The 22,802-nt window shown below is 34.8% G+C and overlaps 1 protein-coding gene across 5 annotated transcripts in view; it reads left to right on the forward strand.

The window, feature by feature from the left end:
• Window positions 1–22,802, forward strand: part of ASCC3 (activating signal cointegrator 1 complex subunit 3) — a 330,464-nt gene that overhangs the window by 12,852 nt on the left and 294,810 nt on the right. For 3 of the 5 annotated variants that reach the window (XR_009054214.1, XR_009054215.1, XM_057737877.1), the window contains exons 2-3: window positions 7,709–7,839; window positions 10,011–10,161. Coding sequence is in view for 2 of the 5 variants with exons in the window: in XM_057737877.1 (XP_057593860.1) it covers window positions 7,750–7,839; window positions 10,011–10,161 (241 nt within the window). In the remaining 3 variants the exon portion in view is untranslated. Of the gene's footprint in view, window positions 1–7,708; window positions 7,840–10,010; window positions 10,162–14,729; window positions 19,181–22,802 lie in introns of those variants that run through there. The other 2 variants (XM_057737880.1, XM_057737879.1) reach the window with 2 other exon arrangements.

The following is a 22,802-nucleotide window of genomic DNA, read 5'->3' on the forward strand; positions in this document are numbered from 1 at the left end:
TGATCCACCCCCTAGAATAATGGAAATAAAAACAAAAATAAATAAGTGGGACCTAATGAAACTTCAAAGCTTCTGCACAGCAAAGGAAACTATAAGCAAGATGAAAAGACAACCCTCAGAATGGGAGAAAATATTTGCAAATGAATCAACAAAGGATTAATCTCCAAAATATATAAACAGTTTATCCAGCTCAATATCAAAAAAACAAACAACCCAATCAAAAAATGGGCAGAAGACCTAAATAGGCATTTCTGCAAAGAAGACATATGGATGGCCAAGAGGCACATGAAACGCTGCTCAACATCACTAATTATTAGAGAAATGCAAATCACAACTACAATGAGGTATCACCTCTCACCAGTTAGAATGGGCATCATCAGAAAATCTACAAACAGTAAATGCTGGAGAGGGTGTGGAGAAAAGGGAACACTCTTGCATTGCTGGTGGGATTGTAAATTGATACAACCTCTATGGAAAACAGAATGGAGGTTCCTTGCAAAACTGAAAATAGAACTACCATTATGACCCAGCAATCCCACTCCTGGGCATATAGCCAGAGAACACCATCATTCAAAAAGACACATGCACTCCAGTGTTCATTGCTGCACTATTTACGATAGCCAGGACATGGAAGCAACCTAAATGTCCATCAACAGATGAATGGATAAAGAAGATGTGGTACATACATACGATGGAATATTACTCAGCTGTGAAAAGCAGTGAAACTGGGACATTTGTAGAGACATGGATGGACCTAGAGACTGTCATACAGTGTGAAGTGAGTCAGAAAGAGAAAAACATATCGTGTATTAACACATATATGTGGACTATAGAAAAATGGTACAAATCAACCTGTTTGCAAGGCAGAAATAGAGACACAGATGTAGAGAACAAACATATGGAAACCAAGTGGGGAAAGCAGGGAGGGTTGGGGGTGAATGAATTGGGAGATTGGGATACCAAATTGTACACTCTAAGTATATGCAGTTTACTGTAAAAAATTTTTAAAAACAAAAAAAAAAATTACTGTGCTAGCAGTTGCTTTGTAGGCCAGTTTATCCTGATGAGCATTCACTGTGTCTTATATATCAGAAATTTTAACCATAAACATTATGACGTTATGTCTTTAAGACATCCTAGTTGAATGTCTTTTCTATTCCTTTGGACTTCAAATCCAGCACTTAATCATTCGCATCATTTAGGCTCCACTGTCCTTCTACTGTCCCTGTTTTATAAAACCTTAACCTTGTATAATACCAACCTTTGTTCCTTTGCCAGATTGTTACCACCAACCTTTGTTCCTTTGCCAGATTGTTACCATTCTAAATTTATGGTTTCTGGTATGAGATGAGCATTCATTTGCCACCTGAAAAATCCTTTTATGGTTTGTTAATCAATTTCCTCTCATTGTTGGTGGTAAGGTCAAACTTTTGTGTCTTCAAAAATTCCATCTCATCTTCTTTGAATAGTTTTGGCAGATCTCAAAGAAAGAGAATTATTTTGGTGGAACTCCCTTTTACCATTTTTTTTCTCTCCCCATTCACCTTCTGTTTCCCATATTACAAACATACCTGTACTTCACTCATCCATCCCTCCATGCTCATCCTTCTATCCGAGTCTTATCTCTAGATCCATGATTATCTCCTGCATTCTCAGGGATCCTGCTCCCTTAAGTCATAATCTTTCTTCTAGTTATTCATCCTCTCTCTCTGTTGGCTCTCCTCTGTTTATAGAATTGTACTCAGCTCTCTCCTGTATTTCTAAAAACTCTCAAGCCCATTGTATTTTGCTATTTCCTCCCTTTTCTCCTTTTCTTCTCAACCAAGTTCTTTGAAGAGTAGCTAGTGCCCATTTTATATCCCCATTTTCTTCCTTTCCGTTTATCTTTCACCCACTGAAATTTGCTTTCTGCCACCATTTTTTTGAAACTGTGTCTACTAAAGTCGTCTAGAAGTTGAGAGTGGCTGAGTACACCGGACTCTGTAGCGTAACATTTGAAACTTCTTTTCTTGTTATACCACTTTCTTCATATGACAGCTCTTTGCTGATCTCTTCGGACTCTGTCCATGGCATGCTACTGTCTACTCTCAAGAGGTTTTTGGGGTACATGGATGGGTTTCATGGCATTCACGCAGCCTCTGAAGTGAGTTACAAAATGTTTATGTGTGTATATGTCTATTTTCTTAGGGAGAGGGTCCACAGGTTTATATATATGAATAATTTGACTTAAAGGAATATGTTCATCCATGCTTTTCACTGCGTTGAAGTGATGACACTAAATCCTGTCCTTCCAGCCCAGACCTCTGATAGGAAACCCCAAACTGTGTATCCCACTTGATGGCCCATGATCAAAACTTTCCAAAACAGAATTAAGCCTCTTTCCTCTTCGAGTATGTTCTTTATGCGCATACACTCTGCTGTTCTGCCTCTCCTGAACCAGAAGTGGGAGTGTCCATCTTTCCCCTTTCATCTTCAGATCCTGTCATGTGAATTTATTCTATCTCCCAAATATCTCTCAGATCCATTCTTTTCTGCCTTTCCCTGCCTCAGTTGTATCCTCTGTCTCCTGGTTTCTTGAAATAATTTTCCAGCTGTTTTTCTTGTCTTCAATTTGACCGCACCTTTAATCTGTTCACTACACTTAAATCTGAGTCATTTTTGTAGAATATGTTACATTTTTTAAAATAATTACTTAATTTAGTTATTTATTGCTGCCTTGGGTCTTTGTTGCTGCCCACGAGCTTTGGGCTGTCTCTAGTTGTAGCAAGTGGGGGCTACTCTTCATTTTTGTGCATAGGCTTCTCACTGGGCTGGCTTCTCTTGCTGTAGAGCACGGGCTCTAGGCACATGGGCTTTAGTAGTTGCAGCTTATGGGCTCAGTAGTTGCAGCTCATGGGCTCTAGAGCACAGGCTCAGTAGTTGTGGTTCATGGGCTTAGTTGCTCCGCGGCATGTGGGATCTTCCCAGACCAGGGATGGAACCCATGTCCCCTGCATTGGCAGGCAGATTCTTAACCAATGTGCCACCAGGGAAGCCCTACATTTTTTTATCAGGATAAAAAGTGTTTAAATTGAGACATCTTGTTGGGTTCCTGCTTACATATTTAGTCTTATTTCATGAGTCTCCAAATGCACTATTATATAGGGTTTTTTAAAGCAATAAACTGTTATTTTAATTTTCCTCTTTATATCTTTACCTTCAGATAACCTTTACCTTTTCTTTCCCACCTGGCCAACTCATTCAAGTCCTTTAAATCTCAATTTCCTTCCTTCTTATCTACCTTCCTTCCTACCCTCTTAGGTGTTTCTCCCTTGTCTTCCAGTTATATCTGCATAATTATTGGAACTATTTTTCTTTCCTTTCAATCATATGGTAAACTTGTTATTTAGGGCAAGTGCAGTCATGCCAAAAGATGATTTTCTTCTAGATCCTTGCAGTGTATCTAATATATTGTGAGTGATCTATAGATATTTGCTGATTAAATGAATAACCAGAGATTTAAAATTTGCTTTCTCAATTTGACCTTTATACATTTCAGATAACCCTTAAATATTGGTGATCTTTTTACTGGTACAGAATACAATGAGTTTTGAAGAATAGAGTTCTGTAAGCCTTATTTATAGTCGGTGCCTAGCACAGTTCCTGCTAGATAGGAGATACTCAAATGTTTTTGAATAAATGATTCATAGGTGACTATAAATGAGCTGTTACATTTTACAGTGTTGATCATTTAACTGAAGGAAGAAAATAGATAAAACCAAATTAGAAAACCAAGTAGTGTGCTTTACTTCATATTTTTGACAAGTATAATTCATACTGATTACTTTGAGGAGCCCTCAGGGAGCTTTAAAGTTTCCTGTTAGTGTAGTGTATAATAGTATGACCTCATTACCAGGCCTCACTGATAGATCTCTTAGAGTTCGAGTGTGAGCAGTATCTTACTTTGTTAGGGTTTGTTAGGTTTGTGAATTAGAGTAAAAATCAATGAACTCTTACTCCCTGCAGGACATTCAGATTACTGTGAGATATGTCAACATGATGAAACTAGTGGTCCCAAATACCCTGTTAATTCATAAGACCTTGCCTGAGGCAGAATATTCCATATATCATATGCCTCTTGTTCTGATGCTACATTTTGAAAGCACTTATGTATGTGGTTACAAAGTAGGTTCTGAGGCAGAATATTGTTCAGTTTAGTGTCAAGACCTTTCTTTAAAGACTTCTGACTTAATGTCAGTCATCATGAATAGAAGTCTCTCAATCTTTAGGTCGAGAATTTAAACCCCAGTGCCCTCAGGCATCCATTGTATGCTTTACTTCTCAATGCATGATATTAACTGTGTTCCATCTGTAGGAGAATTGAGAAAAAAGTCACTCAATTCCCTTTCAGTAAGACCCGGATGAGACAGACTGCTGGGAAGCAGATTGTGACCTAACTCAAGCCACTGAATTCTTAATATAGATGGAAACCGCTTGGTTACTATTGATTTGAGAGCAAATTGAATGGTGACTTCTGAATAAAAGATACTGCCTCTAAAACAGTGATTCTCAAAGTATGGTCCTTGACCTGCTGCATCACTGGAGAATTTGTTGGAAATATAAAATTCTTGTCCCCTGTCTCAGTGCTACCTGTTTGCTGAATCAGAAAATTGGGAGTAGGGGGGTGGGGCTCAGCAATTTGAGAAGCCCTCCGGGTGACTTTGGTACACACTAAAGTTTGAGGGTCTCTGTGCTGTCCACTGACTCCTGCTTTCATTCTTCCAGATGCTCCAAGAAGTATGTTATCTAGTGTTAGAAGAATCCAGATGTGATTCTCTAAATCATCTCATTTCCAGAAATGCTATCCTAAAGTCATTCTCAATGGGTAGTTGAAATTTAAAGTCAGCTAGCTAAGGAGTTTATTTGCAAATTGGATCATTTTACTTTTCTGATTAAAATTCTTCAGCATGATGTGGAGAATCCATCTGTTTTTTGTCCCAGCCATTCTCATACCATTTCCTTACAGATTTCCAATGCAGTCATCTGTGTTTTTTAATCTTTTGTTTCTGATTTCTAGTCTAATTGTATTTTGCTCAGAAAATATGAACGATATCAGGGGTCAGCAGGCTAATTTGGTCACCCTGAGCCCAAGAATGGTGTTTGTTTTTGTTTTTGTTTTTTTAAGAAAAAAGCAAAGAATATACAGCAGAGACTGTGTGTGGCCTGCCAAACCTAAAATAGTTACTCTCTTTCTGCAAAGTTTGTTGACCCCTGATCTATATGGTACTTATTTTTTGAAGTTTGTTGAGATGTACTTTATGGCCTAGTATATAGGCCATTTAAAATTGTTACAAATGTACTTGAAAAGAATATATATTTTCATTTATGTTAGGTTAAATTTGCTAATTTCACTGATCAAGTTCCCTATTTTTGGTTGAATATTTTTGTTGTTGATTCGACCTATCCTTACTTGATCAATTATTGAACTTTCACTTTAATTTTGGACTTGTTACTTTCTTCTGGAGGTCTACTTGTTTTCATTTATTTTGAGGCTATTTCATCAGGGCATGCAAATTCAAAATTTTTATGTCTTCTTAGTGAGCTGTATCTTTAATTATTATGTAGAGAGGTTTTTTTGTTTGTTTTTTTCCTATCCCTAATAATACCTTTGTTTTAGAATCTGTTGTGTCTGATCTGACATTATTGATATAGCCACCAGCTGCTTTTGGTTATTATTTACAGGAGGATCGTATTCTGTCTCTTAACTTTCAGCCTTTCTCTGTCCTGTTTTAGGTATAGCTCTAGTGTTTTCTTGATTGCTGTTTAGTAATTCAATCTGTCAATCTTTTTGGGTGTTAAGATTAATTCATTTACATTTATTGTGATATTTATATATTTGGACTTGTTTCTCTTTGATCTACTTAATATATACTTTGTCTAGTTGTGACAGCATACTGGGTTATTTCTTCAGATCTCTCTCTTTTCCAGGTCTACCACTTTTCTCTGTATTGTATCTAATCTGTTATTTAACTCATCTGTTGATTGTTTTTTATTTAACAAGTATGTAGTTTTATTTCTAAAAGTTATATTTTCAAATTTGCTTAGTCATTTTATTTTATTATTCTTCATTATTTTTAAATTCTTTTATTAAACATTTCATACAGTTATTTTATATCTAATTAATATAGGAGCCAGAGATTTTTCTGGGTATTAAACTTTATAATAACTTCAGGGGTATGTGCAATCAAGAAGAGCAGAAACGGGGAGTGGCCTGAGACATCCTATGTGGTCCCCTAGTTGTTCTTCAGTCCCACAATGGACATGTGCTCTTTGGCCCAAAATAATTAGCAAAGTCTCTTAGTTGAGGTTTGTAGGTCTTTTCACACCGTGAGAAGTGTTTGGGTTATAAAGCATCTCTGTTTTAGACTCTAGAGTGGGATCTTATAAGCTCTGCACTACTGACCTTTGGGGCTAGATAATTCTTTGTTGTGAGGAGGCTGTCCAGTGCCTTATAGTATGTTTAGCAGCGTCACTGGCCTCTACCCACCAGAAGACAGTAGTACCCACCCAACCCCCAAGATGTGATGACCCAAAGTTTCACCAGATATTGCCAAATGTCCCAAGCCAGGTAAAATTATCCCTATTTGAGAACTTTTGTAGCTTATGTGACATTTTCCAGAGAGCCATGCCTTACAAACCTGTACGTTGTAGTTTTATTATAATAAGCAATCTTATACCAGGATAACCTTCTAAGAGTAGTCCATAGATGGGGACTCCCCTCATAGTAATTATAATTAGTCTGTTTACCAAAAGATTAGTTGTTTAGTTGTTAGCATATAAAGAAGGTGATTAGATCAGATCATCTGACTTTTTTCTTTCCCTGAGAGTTCTCCTCTTCCTCAGCTGCTCTAATTCTTTTCTTGTTCTTCAGTCTCCCTGTTACCATGATCTTCTTTTCTCCATTTTTCTTCCTTTTATTATTAACCAAATAATTATTGAGTGCCAAACATATTTCAGTACTGTTCTGTTCGCTGGGGAAGATCAGTGAAATGAAAGTCTTTTTTGTCATGAAGCTTACTCTTTGTGGGTGAGACAATATATAAATAAGTAAATAAATAAGAAACTATCAGATAGTATATAGGCACTATTAATTTATAGTGACTGTAAAAAGAATTGAAATTTTGTACTGTAATAGACAGTAACTGGGTAGCTGCCCTGTCCTAAATTGAGTCAAGGAGTCATCTGTATTACCATCAGAAGAGCATTCCAAGTAATGCAAATGCATGTGGGTGGAAACATGCTTGATACTTTAAGAAGAGAAAAAGCCAGTGAGACTGAAAGTAAGGGATAATGTGAGCTGAAATCATTGAGCATAAAACAAAATTGGAGAAAAGATGGGCAAGTGCTTTTATCTCTCTCAATATTATCGGCTTTAGTAATACAGTATTTGAGACCTCTACTTGGGAATCTATAGAATTCATTTGAAGGAATGTGATAGTAGTACCCACAAACAAGTGATTTTTTGTCTCTTTCTTTTTCACCTATAAGCCAATGAATTATTTAAAAAAACCTACTTGGGTAGAAAATGTGTCAGAAGAATTTTTCAACATTGGTAGCAATTGCTTTTTAACTAACTGGTTTCTTTTTTTTTTGGATAGACTAATTTGCTGAATTTGATTACTTCTGCCACCTCCTCTCTACAGATAAATACCATCTTGTTTTGTTTCAGTTTCAGGTTTCTCATTGTACGGATCACTGATTGAATAATAGATGGCTTTACCTCGTCTCACGGGAGCCTTGCGCTCTTTTTCAAATGTCACCAAGCAAGATAATTATAATGAAGAAGTGGCTGACTTACAGGTAAATTTTTTAGATGAAAACCATCATAAACATAAAATATGTGCAAATATTTGACATTCTTTTTCTCAATTCTGTGTGCATTTTTTAAAATGGTAAGTTTTATCTTGTTTGATGTTATACCAAGAAAGGGAATGAGTATGTTGATGTTTGCTATAGGGGTACTTATCTTAAGCACTTATAACTGTATTGTCAGAGAGAACAAACAGAACTATGATATTGAATCCTTTAATTTTTGTGGGCCTCAATTAATTTTGTAATTTTATCCAGTAATTTAATTCTGGATCATCTGAGTAAGTTTTTAGGTCTCTGGTAAAATTCCTATCAGATAGAAACAGTGTCTGTACCGTAACACGGTAAATGTGAATGTTAATCTCTTAAACTCAGTAGCTGTTCTCATAATTGACTTCTGTCTTGTTCTTATAATTGGTTGTGGATGTAATAGGCCTAAAGGTCAATGAACTGTGCATATGAAGGAATGAGCCATATAATATAGTATATGAAGGAACCAGCCTTATGCTGTTTTTCAAAAAACAGCAGTCACTTTGCTGACTCCTTATTTGACTCTATTGTAAAATATTAACATTGTTTCCTAGTAGGTTGAAATTTTATTGTTTAAAGCCCTTATGTAGTTTTACAATTAATAGCTTCACTTAAAGATTGATTCTAGGAAAAAAATGATTTGTAACAGTCTTTAGGTAAATTTTTCCTCTAATTATGATACAGAATTTTGCTACACATAAAATAGTTAACCTTCTTTATGATGGGAGCAATTTTGCATTTTCACAGCAATTAAAATAAGTATACATTTTATACAGTTAATTAATATTGCTATCTTAAACTTGAATTATTTCCTCTTATCACCTAACCAAAGCCCTTTACAAGTTATTTTATATTAGAGATACAACAGGAGATTATATTTTATTTTAAGATTTTTTTGATGTAGACCATTTTTAAAGTCTTTATGGAATTTGATACAATATTGCTTCTGTTTTATGTTTTGGTTTTTTGGCCTCCTGGTGGCATGTGGGATCTTAGCTCCCTGACCAGGGATTGAATCCCTGCATTGGAAGGTGAAGTCTTAACCACTGGACCTCCAGGAAAGTCCCAAGATTTTAAACTTTGACAGTGTATAAGGACTACATGCTTATCCCGTGTGATTTCCTTTATTCTTGTAGGCTTTTAAACACTTTCTACCCCCCTCTGAGGAAAGAAAGTGGCCGATATAATGAGCCTCATTTTAATGTAATTTTTTATCTTGGGAAATATCCAACATATAGAAGAGAGAAAAGTAATGTGAAACTTTATGTACATATGACCCATTATAACAACTTAATTCAACTTAGGGCCAGTCTTATTTCATTTCTACATTTGCCTATTTTCCTCCCCCTAAACCCAGATTAATTAGCTCCATTTCAGTTTAGAAAACTGAGGCAGGGAAGTGTTAGTAAATTATGAAAGTGATAGGAATATCATCAGTATAACCAGGAGGAGAATTACAGTTTTCTGTTTGACCCACTACTTTTCATTTGGTTAGAAGACTTCATAAAGTTTAATCCATGGATCAAGCCCAGTGATATGAAGTAAAATTTTTATTGCTTTCTGTGTCAGTTCTTGAAAATGGAAAGATTTATAGTCTCAAGAAAAATGTGTGTATAGATAAGACTCTCCTGGATGCCTAACCTGTTCTAGGATCAGACTTAGGAAAGCAATACTGATTTGTATATATTGAACTGACCATAGGAGTCTTATTTTCTTTAAATGCCTTTCATCAAAAAACATGACACAAAGCTCTTATATACACAGAGCTATGTTAAAAATGAGCAGGAAAATGGAAAAGAGGTGTGCAGGATGTTACCAGTTGTTATCTGGATGTTGGACTCTTTGCTTTTTACTTTGCCATATGAAAATTATTTCATAATGAGTATTCATTGTGATTAAAATGTAAAAAAAAAAGAATTTTAAAAACGTATCTTTAAACAAATGAGATTCTTTTAAATCACATTTAAATAAAGCTCTTTCTGGGAGCTGTAAATTTGGATATGAGTAGATATGATTTTGAATTCTTGTGAGTAGTGCCAGGTTGTATAATGTAATGCAAAATATATGTAATAAGATAGACTTGATAAAACCTTTAACCAATATGTTTCTCTGTATTATCGTGTCTGTTTCAGATGAAGCGATCTAAACTTCATGAACAAATTGTAGGTTTGGACCTGACATGGATGACGATTGTAAAATTTTTGAATGACAAACTGGAGAAGAGTGAAATGCAAAGTGTAAATGAAGACTTAAAAGATATATTGCAGGCTGCAAAACAAATAGGTATAGTTTTGTTATTTGTTATTTTTTTTTAAACCACTGAAGTTCTAAAATAGAGTCCTTTTAAACTTTATACTACAGAGTGAAAGGTTAAAATTTTCAGGTAAGTATTCATAATTGTGAGACAGTCTTATCTATCAAGGAGCTTAGGATTCAGGGAGGCAGAAGTAAATTAGTAATTATAATACAGTCAAACTTGAGGGATTTATAGGAATTTAGAGTTTTAAACCACTGTCTTTATTGAAATAAGGTTAGGGTAAGTTAAAAATTTTGTGTAGTTGGAAGGAACATTAAAAGCCATGCAGCTCAGCCTCTTATAGATGCCTACGTAGCACACAGTGAGGGCCAGTATTGAAGCTGAACTTTTCAATTCCTGTCGCACACTAACATTCTCATCAATTGATTATATTTGGAGAAAATTGTAGTTAGAGATTGTAATACTATATGCTTAACACAGGTTACTTTCCCAAGATTAAAGATGGAACAAAACAAAACAAGCGACTCTTTGGTAAAACACCTGAGTTTTGTTCATTGAAATTCATTGTCCCATTCCAGACTCTGTAGTTCTAATTTCAAATTCAGGTTTCTATCTGCAGAATGTTCAGACTGATAACTTTGGCTCTGTATGATCTGGCCTTCACCTTTCTCTCTGACTTGAGTCATCCTTGCTTTCACTAACTGTGCTTCAGACACGTGGCCTTTTCTTACTTCTGCAAACCCACCAGGGTGGTGCCTGTTTGGGGGTCTTTGTACATGCTCTTTCCTGTCTGAGAATGGTCTTCTATCCTAATCTTAGGGTGGATAGATCCTTTCTTCTTATCCTGAGCTCACTTAAAAATTATTTCCTTAACGAGGCCTTCACTGGTCATCTAATCTCAAACAGTTACCCAGTCATTCTTGTAACCCTCGGTAACATTTTCTCCATAACATTTATTATCTGATATTTTGCTTGTCTGTTTATTGACTGTGTTTTGCTACTGGCATGTAAGTTTCATGAGAATAGGATCTTGTTTTTCTTGTTCAACATACTCTATCCCCAGTGCTTAGAATAGTGCTTGGTATATTTTAAGGTCTTAAGAAAAATTCACTTGATAAATAAATGAAAAATTTTCTCAGTTGATTTCTTAGTAGAAAGTGTAGATCCTAACTCCACCATATGCTGATTGGCAGTTTTCTTGCCTTCACCAACTTTGGAAGGTGTTTCTATTATATCTCATATACTTAAAGACTTTTTATTTATGATAATCAAATCTTTGAATTTATTATTCAAATATTTTGACTTTGATATATTATTTAATTGTCATTGGTTTGTAATATAGTATAATATTGAATTTAATGTCCTCATAATTTAAGTTGTGAAAAGTACAAAATGAATGTTGTATATGTTTCTGTAGTTAGGTGATCTTTTGAAGTTCAAGGGCTTTGGTAAGAATTGAGATTACTTATTAAACTTAGGGAAAACAGAGCACACTGATGTGATTTGTGACAGCATGTGATATAGACTCAGACTTTGTGTTTTAAGAATATTGAGGCAGTTAGGTTCATTAGAAAATAGTATGAAAATGCATGGTCCCCAGTCTACCTAGATTACCTTGAGTAAGATCTTAACCTTTCTGGGCTTCACCATCTTTATTTCTAAGATGTTAGAATCATTGAGGGGGGAGGGGTGTCTGACTCAAGCAGTTTTCAAAAACTATAAGGTCCTTCCTCTTCTGTAATTTTATTATAAAAATACCTCAGAAGACTTAGCAAACAACTTAAAATATTGAGTTTATTCAGTACCATGACTAAATTATTTCTTCATTAAATGATGTAGAAATAAAGGTTTTTTAAAAAATAAGTTATTCTTTAGACTGTTTTTCCCTGAAAAGTCTAAAATTATTGTTTTAAATAGCCGGTCATTAAACGTAATCCTAGGAGTTTTGCCTGCTAGCAACACATCTGATTCATACTCAGGAACTAATCGATTGACTGATATGTTTAAGGAATTATTTTGAGTTGTTATGTCTCAAAAGAATATTTTCAGACAGATAAAATCTTGCAGTTGGATTTAGGCAAATGCTTTGTTATATCTACTTTTTAATGGTGTGTTTAAGTTGAAAAACTGTTAGTTGTAATGAAACTAGTAGTTGACTGGTAGTCATCCACTCTGAAGGAAAATACTGCTGATGTGAGAAATGTAATTAAAACCAGCAGCATTAAAGTGATTAGTCTTATGGGAAAAATGTCTGTGTTTTCTCTTATATCACTCTTTTAACACAGGTAATTTTGATGTAATTGTGTTTAAAAGGTGGAGCAAGAGAATAAAGAAAAAGCACAATCACTTATATTTCAGCTGAGGATAGTAGTATGAGGTACATGTGTAGTGACCAGAGTAAGAATGTTTGAAGCTGGAGGGGACAGCAGGGAACATCTTGTCCAATCCATTCGTTTTGTATGTGAAGAAACAGCCCATGAAGGTTAAGTGAATCCCATGGTTGATTTATGGAACAGGTAGTCCTAGACCCAAATTCTGAAATGGAAACATGGTGGAAATCCTAGATTCTTTCCTTTCCTTGTAGTTAGAGATCTTGTTCTGTCAAAGTCTGCCTTTCAGCTATTCTCAAATTGACTCCCTCTACATATTTGCCATTGTCCTAGTTTAGGCTTTTACCATGTCATGTGTGAACTACTGCAGTAGCCTGTTGCCTCAGTCTTCCTTTCTTATTCAACTTCTTCACTGTCACTAGACTGATCTTTATAAGAAGCAAAGCTCATTTTTATTCCCAGTTTACTCTTCAGACCAAATTCCTTAGAATGGGAAAAGAAAAGCTCCTTTATGAATTGAAATAATTTACCTTTTCATCTCCTTGCCATTCTGTCACATGCAGCCTTTGTTCCTAATATATGTTATGTTTACTGTCTTACTTTCCTGAGCAGTCTCTCTGTCATTACGTGTTAGAATAACTCTCCCCATTGTGTTCGTCTGGTAAAATGCTTCTCATCTCTGAAGAAATGGCTTAGGCTTCATTCATTTCCTCTGTTATTCCTTTCTAATGTCAGTAGACAGTGTTGCATTAGAATGGCATCTATTCTATATTTTTAGAGTACTTTCTCATTGTTTAATATTTACCTTCCCTCATGAACTGTGAAGGCCTTTGATGATACAGTGATTCCAGGAATCGCAGTGTATTCATACTCCAGTGCCTGATGTGGTGCAAGGGATACATAGATGTTTAATAAGTAAATGAAGTATTGAGAATCCAGCTAAAAGTCGACTATGGTCTCTGCTCTGTCTACTGCTAACAGTGTCTTACAAGTGGCAGCTTTTCAAAAATTTTTGTAGTTTTAAAGTACTTTTTTTCTTCTCAGATTTATATTTGCTATATTCCTATACCTTTTTACAATTTCATTCTCCCCGCAAGAGTATTTTAAAAATAAAACTTAGCTTGAGGGAGAAAATACTATAAATTAATTAAAAATAGTATTGTTGGCCCTTAATCTTAGTTTATTTAATTAATCATTGTAGACATAGCTATCTCCTCCACGGATTTCGAAGGATAAGCATAGTCGTATTAACCTATATTCTGTTGGTGATGAAACTTTGTCAATACGTTTTATGTGCTCTAAGTGAAAACATTTTTGAAAATAAAGAGGTCAAGATTGACAATGACAGTCAATACAATGCATCATATATTAGGCATATATTTCTGTTACTTAGAGTTTTAAATGATCATTTCAGGAGACTAAGATTTTCACAGAGTACATGGAAAGTAGGATGGGGGTCAGGAATGGTGGAAAGATGGGTTGAAAGACCCAACAGTTCCCTAATTAGCACTGTAAGTGAATCTCTCTCCTAGGGCCAAATAGAATGATCTAATGATTTTATTCTGAATACTGAATACAGATCAGGACAGCCCGAACTGAACTAGTTTTTTTTTCCTTCAGTGTTCAAATTATTTTACCATACCACAGACCTGTTTGTTTTGCCTTCTCTAATTTATAACCCCTGCTTTAATTTGGATTTTGGTGTTTTTATGCATTTTACTTTTAATAACTTTATCTTTGAGAAAAGTATGAACCAAAAGGTAGGACAGGAGTAACTTAAAAAGCGTGGTTTAGGGAATTTGAGAATCCATTATGTTTTTTGAGTTGTCAAGGAAGTAAGATTTTACTATAAAATGAGGAATCAAAACAGAGTGGAAAGCAGTTTATAAAGCAGTGACTGGAAAAAGGCGGTATAAGAAGATTTTAGCAGGATCTGGCAATTCTGTCTGTGGAAGTAAGGGTAGGCGTATAATAAAGGCCTGTTGTGTATGGAATATGGCAGGAGTTTTTTCAGAAGTATTTGTGAAAAATGGCTATCTTGAAAATTGTAGATTCTAAAATAGTTGAGTTCTACTTTCCATAAGTTGGCAGACAAGGTAATTTGGAACAACTCTGCTGAGAATAACTAGAAGAAATATAAAATATAAAATTTGTTTGACTGCATCATCATACTACCAAAGCAGTGAAGAATTATGGGGCCAAGATCTAGAAGCAGAAATAAATCCTGAAAACACGATCCTGGTTTGGGCCACTTTTTTGTAAAGGCTCCTGTCCACTCTGGAAGAGGAGGCCAGATGGAGAAGAAGAAGAGACGATGAGCAGAGCTTTTGACAGATTCAGAGGACCAAGGTGACAAAGATGACTAAAATGGACGAAAGAGGAGAAAAAAAGTCTGAATATTTGACTATTAAGGAAATTGAATCTGTAATTAAAAATGTCCGACAGAGAAATCTAATATGCCTTTTTGGCTTTTTTGAGCAAGGTCATTTAATGTCATTTAAAAAGGAGGGTATTGTTGATTAAGAGAGGTTATAGGCATATAACAGTCAAATGTAATGTGCTATCCTGGATTGAATCCTGAACCAGAAAAACATTATAAAGATATTTTTGGGGCCATTGGAGAAATTTGAATATGTGTTGAATATCATTAGGTAATATTAGGTAAGATCTTAGGTGAAATAATGGTAGTGTGGCTATGTAAAAGGATATCTTAAATTTCAGTGTCTGTAATGAAGTGTCGTGAAGACTGCAGTATACTGTCAAATGGATCATTAAAAAAAAATACACTTGAACTGTGTGAGAGAGAGGGAACCCAAGTGCATGTGAGTGCACAAAATGTTAATTATTGAATTATTAAATGGGAAAAATAGTGAGGTTCATGTAAAGCAATAAAGGTCTAAAAATCACATGATTATTTAGTAGATGAAAAAAAGCACTTAATGAATACCTAAAATCCAGTTGTGATTAAAAAAATTCTTAGCTAACTAGGAATAGAAAGGAACTTCCTTAATTTGATAAACAGTATCTATTAAAAAAATCCCTAGATCAAACATATTTACTTTTACAGTGTTGAAAAAGATTCTCTTTTGAGATAGCAAATTAGAGAAGAATGCCTCTCACCACTACTGTTTTCGCATTGTACTAAAGGTCCTTGCTAATGTAATAAGGCAAGAAAAAGAAAGTATAAAGATTGGAAAAAACTGCTATTAGTCATATGACTGTATTGTTAGAAAATGAATTTAGTAAGGTCAATATAAAAATCAATTTTATTTCTACTTACCAACAGCAAATTTTCAAAAATGCCATTTACAAAAGTATTAAAAAATCATTAAATACCTAGAAGTAAATTTAATGAAAGATGAGTTGGATTTCCTCATGGGAAACTAAAATATTATTGAAAGAAATTAAAGCTGACCTAAATAAATGGATATACAAAGGATTGAAACACTCACTACTATAAAGATACCATTTTTACCCAAATTGATCTATAGTTTCAGTGTAATCCCAATCAAAATCTCAACAGGTTTGTGTTTGTGGGTATGTGTTTGTATGTGGCAATTGACAAGTCTGAAAGTTAAATAGAAATTCAAAAGTAAAGAGCAGCCAAGTCAGTCTTGAAAAACAAAGAGAGCTTATTCTCTCTATATTGACTTATTATAAAGATCAGTAATTTAGATGGTGAGGTATTGATCCAAGGATAGACAAATAGACTAGATGGAGGAGTCCAGAAACTGGCCTACGGATATTAGTATACTTGACTTATCATGAAGGACTTCAAGTAGTGAAACATGGCTGATTTTTCAGTACATTGTGCTGGGTCAACTGGCTGTACATATGAAAAAATACGGATAATTCAAAGCAGCTTATAAAATGACACATGAAGCTCAAAACAATAAATCTTCTAAAAGATAATGTAGAAGAATATCTTCATGATCTTTGCATATAGAAAAATTTATTCAACAAAAAACAGCATTCATAAAGGGTGTGATTGGTAAATTGGACTAATTAATACTTTCTATTTTTTCAGAGTAAAAAGGCAGGTCATAGAGTAGGAGAATATAGCTTCAACATATGACCAAAAAGAGGGCTTGTATCTACATTAAGTAGGAATGCCTATAAATAAAGAAGAAAAGGACAGATAATCCTATATAAGTAAAAATGAGCAAGAGCCTTGAACAAACACTTCACAGAAGATAATTGAATGGCTAATAAACATGAAAAGATGCCCAACCTTGATATTAATCAGGCAGATGCCACTACATGCCCATCAGACTGGTTAAAATTAAAAAGACACATACCAGTTGTTGGTCAGGCTCAAGAATGTGAAACAAGAATTTTCATCCACTGCTAGTAGAGTTTAAATTGGTATGACTGCTTTGAATAACTGTTTGATAGTCTCTACTGTGGTTGGACAAGAGAAATTTAAATCTTGGTACATATTACCTGGTAATATGTACATAAATATCCAGTATAAATGCCTGCACATGCACAAAAGACATGTGCAGTCGTGGCAGTATTATTTGTAATAGCCTTAAGATGGAAACAACCCAATTCACTGTTAAGTAGTGGCATTGATAAATTATGATATATAGAGCACCTTATAGCAATAATAAACCACAGCTACATGCAGTATTGTAAATGCATCTTATAAACATAGTGTTGCCTGAAAGAAGCCAAACACAGAAGAACAGGTAGTATGATTCTGTTTATATGAAACTGAAGACTAGGCATTAGTAATTTCAGGTATCAGAAGTCAGGATAGTGGCTTCAGTGGAGTCAGCGGGTAATGACTGGGAATGAACATGGGAGAGGTTTCTAGGGAGCTAATAATGTTCTGTTTCTGGAAGTAGGTACCCAAATTACATAGCTGTGTTCATTTTGAGTTGTGATAATTCTTTGAGTTGTATTTGTACTGTATATATATCTTGTTATATTCAATAAAAAAATTGTGACTTTTTATATTACCAATTTTCATGAAATATTTCAGACTGATATAAATTTGAAATATATATAACAAATACCTTTGTATTCACCTTTCAGCTTAACACTTTGCTATCTTTCCTTCAGATTTGCTATTTTAAAAAATAAAATCTTATCGACATAGAACTCATGTCCTTGCTCAGTCTCTGGTAACTGATACAATAAATATAAGTTGGTATTTATCCTTCTCTTGCCTATTGATATATTTTTATGACATATACATTCATAAATATATGTTTTAGGAATGTATTAGGCTCAAATATCAAAACCCACTAAAGTGACAGAGACCAAGTAGATTTATTTGTTTCATCCAACATACTCCCTCTGTAGAATTCAGCAGCTTGATAATGTTAGGGCTTAAACTGCTAATGGCTTGGCCTTTTCTTCACAGTTGTTGCCTTTTATTCACCATGTCTGCTTCACTTTTAGCCATCATATGCACTAGAGAGTCTCCTTTAATTTTTTGAGAGTAGATTATGTTGCTAGATTTTCTGATAATTGAATCACCTTTGCATTCCTGGAATAAGCTCTAGTTGCTTATAGTTTATTTTTGGGTATGTAGATGGCTCCAGTAAGCTAATATTTTATTTAGAATATTTGTAACTATATTTTTTGTACCATCTTTATTTTGTTTTCAGTTTTCAAAAAATTATTTTCTTATAGCCTAGTTTCATGTTATCATTTAATATTTGTGTTACAAATTCAGTTGTCAGTTACTGGTGGGTAGCTAGTTAATATGTTTCCTCTTCGATAATATAGTGATAGTAATTTTTACTTTATACAGTTGTTGTGATGTGAAGCATTACTACAAAGTGCCTAAAGCCTGGTAAATGGTTATCAGTGAATACTTTTATTATAGCCTAGATGTGCCAGTAGCCGTTGGTAGACAAATAGTGCTCTAGTTAAATGTGATAGATGTATGTGCCCAGTGATGTGGTGCAAAAAGATGAGGAACTTCCTAGGGTAAATCAGAAAGGAATTCATAAAGAGGGAAACTTGGGACAGGATTAGATTATATTTTGAATGTTAAGGGACAGAGGTGTGTTATATTTATGTCCATTTCACAAGAGAAATTCAAAATAAAAGAGCTGAATAACTTAATGAAAATCATAGATGACTTTGCAGATGTATCAGCCATATAAACAAGCAGTTCAGATTACTTGGGGATATGGCCAAAATAGTTATAAATTAAATGGCTACTGTCGCAATGGCAAGAGTTGGAAATAAGATCAACTCTTCACAGTTTGCTTTAGCTTATCAGCATATTCTTCATTTACAAATTATTATGACTCCCTAAGCATAAGGAAATTTATACTGCATTCTTTGGTAGAGGCATTTTTAAGTTTGTAGTTAATTTTCTTTATAGTATTACCAAGTGTAATATTACTAAGCACCTGATAACATGGATGCAGCACTCAAGTGTATAATTTTAAAATTTTTTTCTCTTGGAATGAAAAAAATAAAAATTGGCAGTTAAGTCTCAGTGAGTTATGAGATTTGTTCAAGGATAGAGTTTCTGTTGCCTTAGTGATGCTCAAATTATGATTTTATTATAGAAAACTTGTATATAAAATCAGACTTCGATGTTAGCCATTTGGTTGCTTGAGAAGTAAAGCTGTAATTTGATGTAGGATTTTTAGTAGTAGAAATGGTAATATAGTGACTGCATGCTGACTTAAAGTCTACATTGTGAGACAAGTATTCACATTTTGTAATTAATATATGTAAAATTAAATAGCTGACTTTAAAACATGGAGACATGCCTTGGTCTGTTTTTGATCTCTTGTATTACTCATTTTCTGTACTAAATGTGTTTCTCTATTTGTTTTCCTTTAATTATTTGCTCACCCTGAAGGCAATAACTTCTATATCAGTCTAGGACTAATCTTAACATTTAAGCAACTTGTTCAGATTACTATATTGAAAATTTAGTGCTTTACCACTTAATGCAAGGTTTTGATGGAGGTACTTTGATGCACAAAGTTATAATTTCTCTAAAATAAATGAAACATTATATTGCATTACTTAGGCAATTTTAAATTTATATCACATAAATTGTTCAGTTTATTCCCCCAAAAGCCATATGGTAAATGTTTACCTCTATTACATCATAACTTTTGTTTGATAATTTGGTGATTATTTGAAAGATGCAAAAAAAAGAAAAAACGTGATCCTGGCTTTTATAGTCTTAGTATGTTATTTAACCTTTATGTATCTGTGTTTCTTTATAAAATGAGGAAAATATTTTTAAGGTTCATGTGACAATTTTAGATAATATACTTGTTAGAAAAAAGTACATTAAGAGGCACTGAAGGCAAATAAGAGAGAAAAAATGATGAGGGTATGGGGTAGTGTATGTTTAAATTGAATCATTTTTGTACTTTTTTGTGTGTAATGCTGTCCTAGGAAGGTCGCTGGTACAAGTATTTTACATAAAATAAAAAAGTATTTTATTTTGTAAAATAAATCATTGGGCTTCCTAGGTGGCACAGTGGTTAAGAATCTGCCTGCCAATGCAGAGGACATGGGTTCGATCCCTGCTCCAGAAGATCCCACATGCCGCGGAGCAACTAAGCCTGTGCACCCCCCCCCAAAAAATAAATAAATAAATAGGTAAATAAATAAATAAATAAATAAAATCATCATAGTTATCAGTTAATCTCTTTTCAGATATAAAATGTTTTTAGCCACTTGCCTGCCTTGCTGGCATTTTTAACAAATGAAATGAACTTAAGTTAATACTGTGACAGGGTTATAAGATTTTGATATTTACAGTTACAGATCAGGTGTCAGGGGGTAAAATGGACATTTAAAGTTTGGCCATAACAAGAAAGAATAAATTTGTAAAATACTTTCTCCTACACATTGAAGATTTAACTTGTCAAGGAACTTATTTGTTGACAACTTCTAAATTGAATGTTTAGTAATTAAGGATGTAAGCAGTTGATGGATATTTTTATTCTTTTTTCAATTAAAATTTCCTACTCAGTCTTTTTAAAGAATTCCTCAGCTATTAAGGTAGGCAATTTAAAAAGTTACAATTTACAACTTTTTAATTCTTAATATTTTGCACTCACAAGGAAAATATACAGGTAAATTGTATGTTGAGGATGATTTAGGATGGTAGTCATCACTCAACTCGAATTTTAAAAATTTGTTTTATAATGTTACAGTAATCAGTTACTGATTATATCTTACACTTTTACATTTCACATGCCATTTTCTCTCATTATAACTGCAAAGCAGGCAGGGCAAGTATTTATTATTAATAAAAAGTATTCTGGTGACCTTTTAAGCATATCTCTTTAAATGAATGAATTGTAATTGAAGTGTTAGGCACGAAAGCCAGTGTTTTATGTAGTATATAAAAAATTAAATATTCAAGTGATAGGTAACTAGACTAGCTTCTTTAAAGGTTTGGAGAGCTTATGTTTCATTCATACTTTAGTCGATTATTTATTTATTTTTTGGTCTCCCAGCGCGGGATGTGGAATTTTAGTTCCTCCACCAGGGATCAAACCCTTGCCCCCTTGCAGTGGAAGCGCGGAGTCTTAACCACTGGACCGCCAGGGAAGCCCTGATTATTGAGTGTGTATTTTATTCTTTACTGAGACTTTATTTTGAGGACAAAACTAAATTTCCTAAAATCCCTATTCCTCTCAAAGATTATCACAGTCAGTGGTATAACTGACCGAAGAATTTCAGCCTAATAATCGTTTAAAAGATTACTTGGTACTAAACTGTACTTAAAATATACAGGGAAATGGGGGGGGGGGGAGAAGAGGTTATTTGTGAACAACATCTTCACGGTTAATCTAACAAGTTCCATTTCTGGATATAGTGTGTAAGAACGCAAGGACACGTTTACTTATTACAGATTTCTGCTCCGAAAGTGTGCTACGCGCATTATCCCAGGCCCCCCGCCCAGCGTGGTCCGTTATTTTTGTGCTGGTTCAGCCGGCTCTCGGAGAAGCAGGGAAGCGTTGAGGTTTCTGTAGGTTTCCCTTCTAATTCCATTTTGTCACCCTTCACGTATTTCAGTCACCAAGAGACCGCTTGATCGGCCGGGGTGGCGGGGGGGGGGGGAGGGGTGCGCTGTACTAGCAGATTGGGGGGTGGCTCCTCTGTCGCTGCCCTCCTTGGCCCACAGCTCTCCGCTGCAGTCCTGAGCTGCCTTCTCATCGGGGTCCTCTGACGGCCAGCCCCCTGCGGTGATACGTCATCACACGCGGACGCAGCGCCGCAGCCCGGGCCTCGGCCCCCGGCTGCACCGCACGCGTGTGCGGTCGCCCGAGTGAGGCGCGGCCGAAGCCGCCGCTTTGCCGTAGCGCCCGGAGAAGTTACAATGCGCGAGGCTCTTTCTTGTTGCAAAGCCGACCGTGGCAACAAGTGCTGCCTGTTAATGCTTCGCAAAAGTTAGAACTCCCAGAGTCTCTAGCGTGGTGCAGAGATTCAATTTTGAGAAACCCCTTGGTGGTGTGGACACGCGTCCATTCCTAGCAGCCCAGTTCAGAGATGGGGTGGAGTAGGTTGTGCAGAAGAATCCGCCGTGAGGCGAGGGATGTTAACCTGTATGAAGCCCCCTTGCCGAACTAGGCTTAAAAGTTTAAAAGTACTCGTATGTTATTTTTGAAATTTTGTCGATGTACAAAAGGGCTCAAATTAAAAATTTGAAACCTTGAGAAAATTGCTTTTGATCTTTGTAGATGTTTCTGTGAATCTGCAATTATTTTTTTCTTCAAAAGTGAACTCATAACTTACTTTTTTTTCTCAATATGTGGTGGAGGTTATTTTAGGGCAAGATATATGAATCCACTGCATTATGTTTAATGAATGTAATGTATGTCTGTAACACAATTTAACCAGTGACCTAATAATAGGTATTTAAGTTAATTCCACTTTTGGTAATTAATAAATTAAGACTATTCTCCCATTTATTTCCTATGGTGGTGATTATTTATTTATTTATAAAATGAGAATTAGAAATAAATCTGCTTTCTGGAAGTGCAGTGTAGTAGAAATAACTTTATTTAGGAGTTAGAAGACGTCTTTGAATCTTGTTTAATAACTAAATAGCTGTTTGATCTCTCCCAAATTTAATTCTGAGTCTCTGTTTTAGCGTGTATAAGATGGATATAATTTTGTTAGGGAGAATTGAGATAATTTAATGTAAAAGTTCTTAGTAAGTTATTTAGGGAAAACCCCAAGATGCAAAATGACAACATCTTTACCAAGGAGTACACATTTACAATGTTAGATATAGAATGAGTTTGCAAATGTGATTTCCATTTTTGTTCAGACTTCGGTAGTCTCAATCCTGTTGAATTATCTATAGAACTATCAAAATAGCTAAATTA

Source organism: Hippopotamus amphibius, chromosome 6 (assembly GCF_030028045.1).
Source record: "Hippopotamus amphibius kiboko isolate mHipAmp2 chromosome 6, mHipAmp2.hap2, whole genome shotgun sequence".
In the NCBI taxonomy this organism is placed as follows: Eukaryota; Metazoa; Chordata; class Mammalia; order Artiodactyla; family Hippopotamidae; genus Hippopotamus; species Hippopotamus amphibius.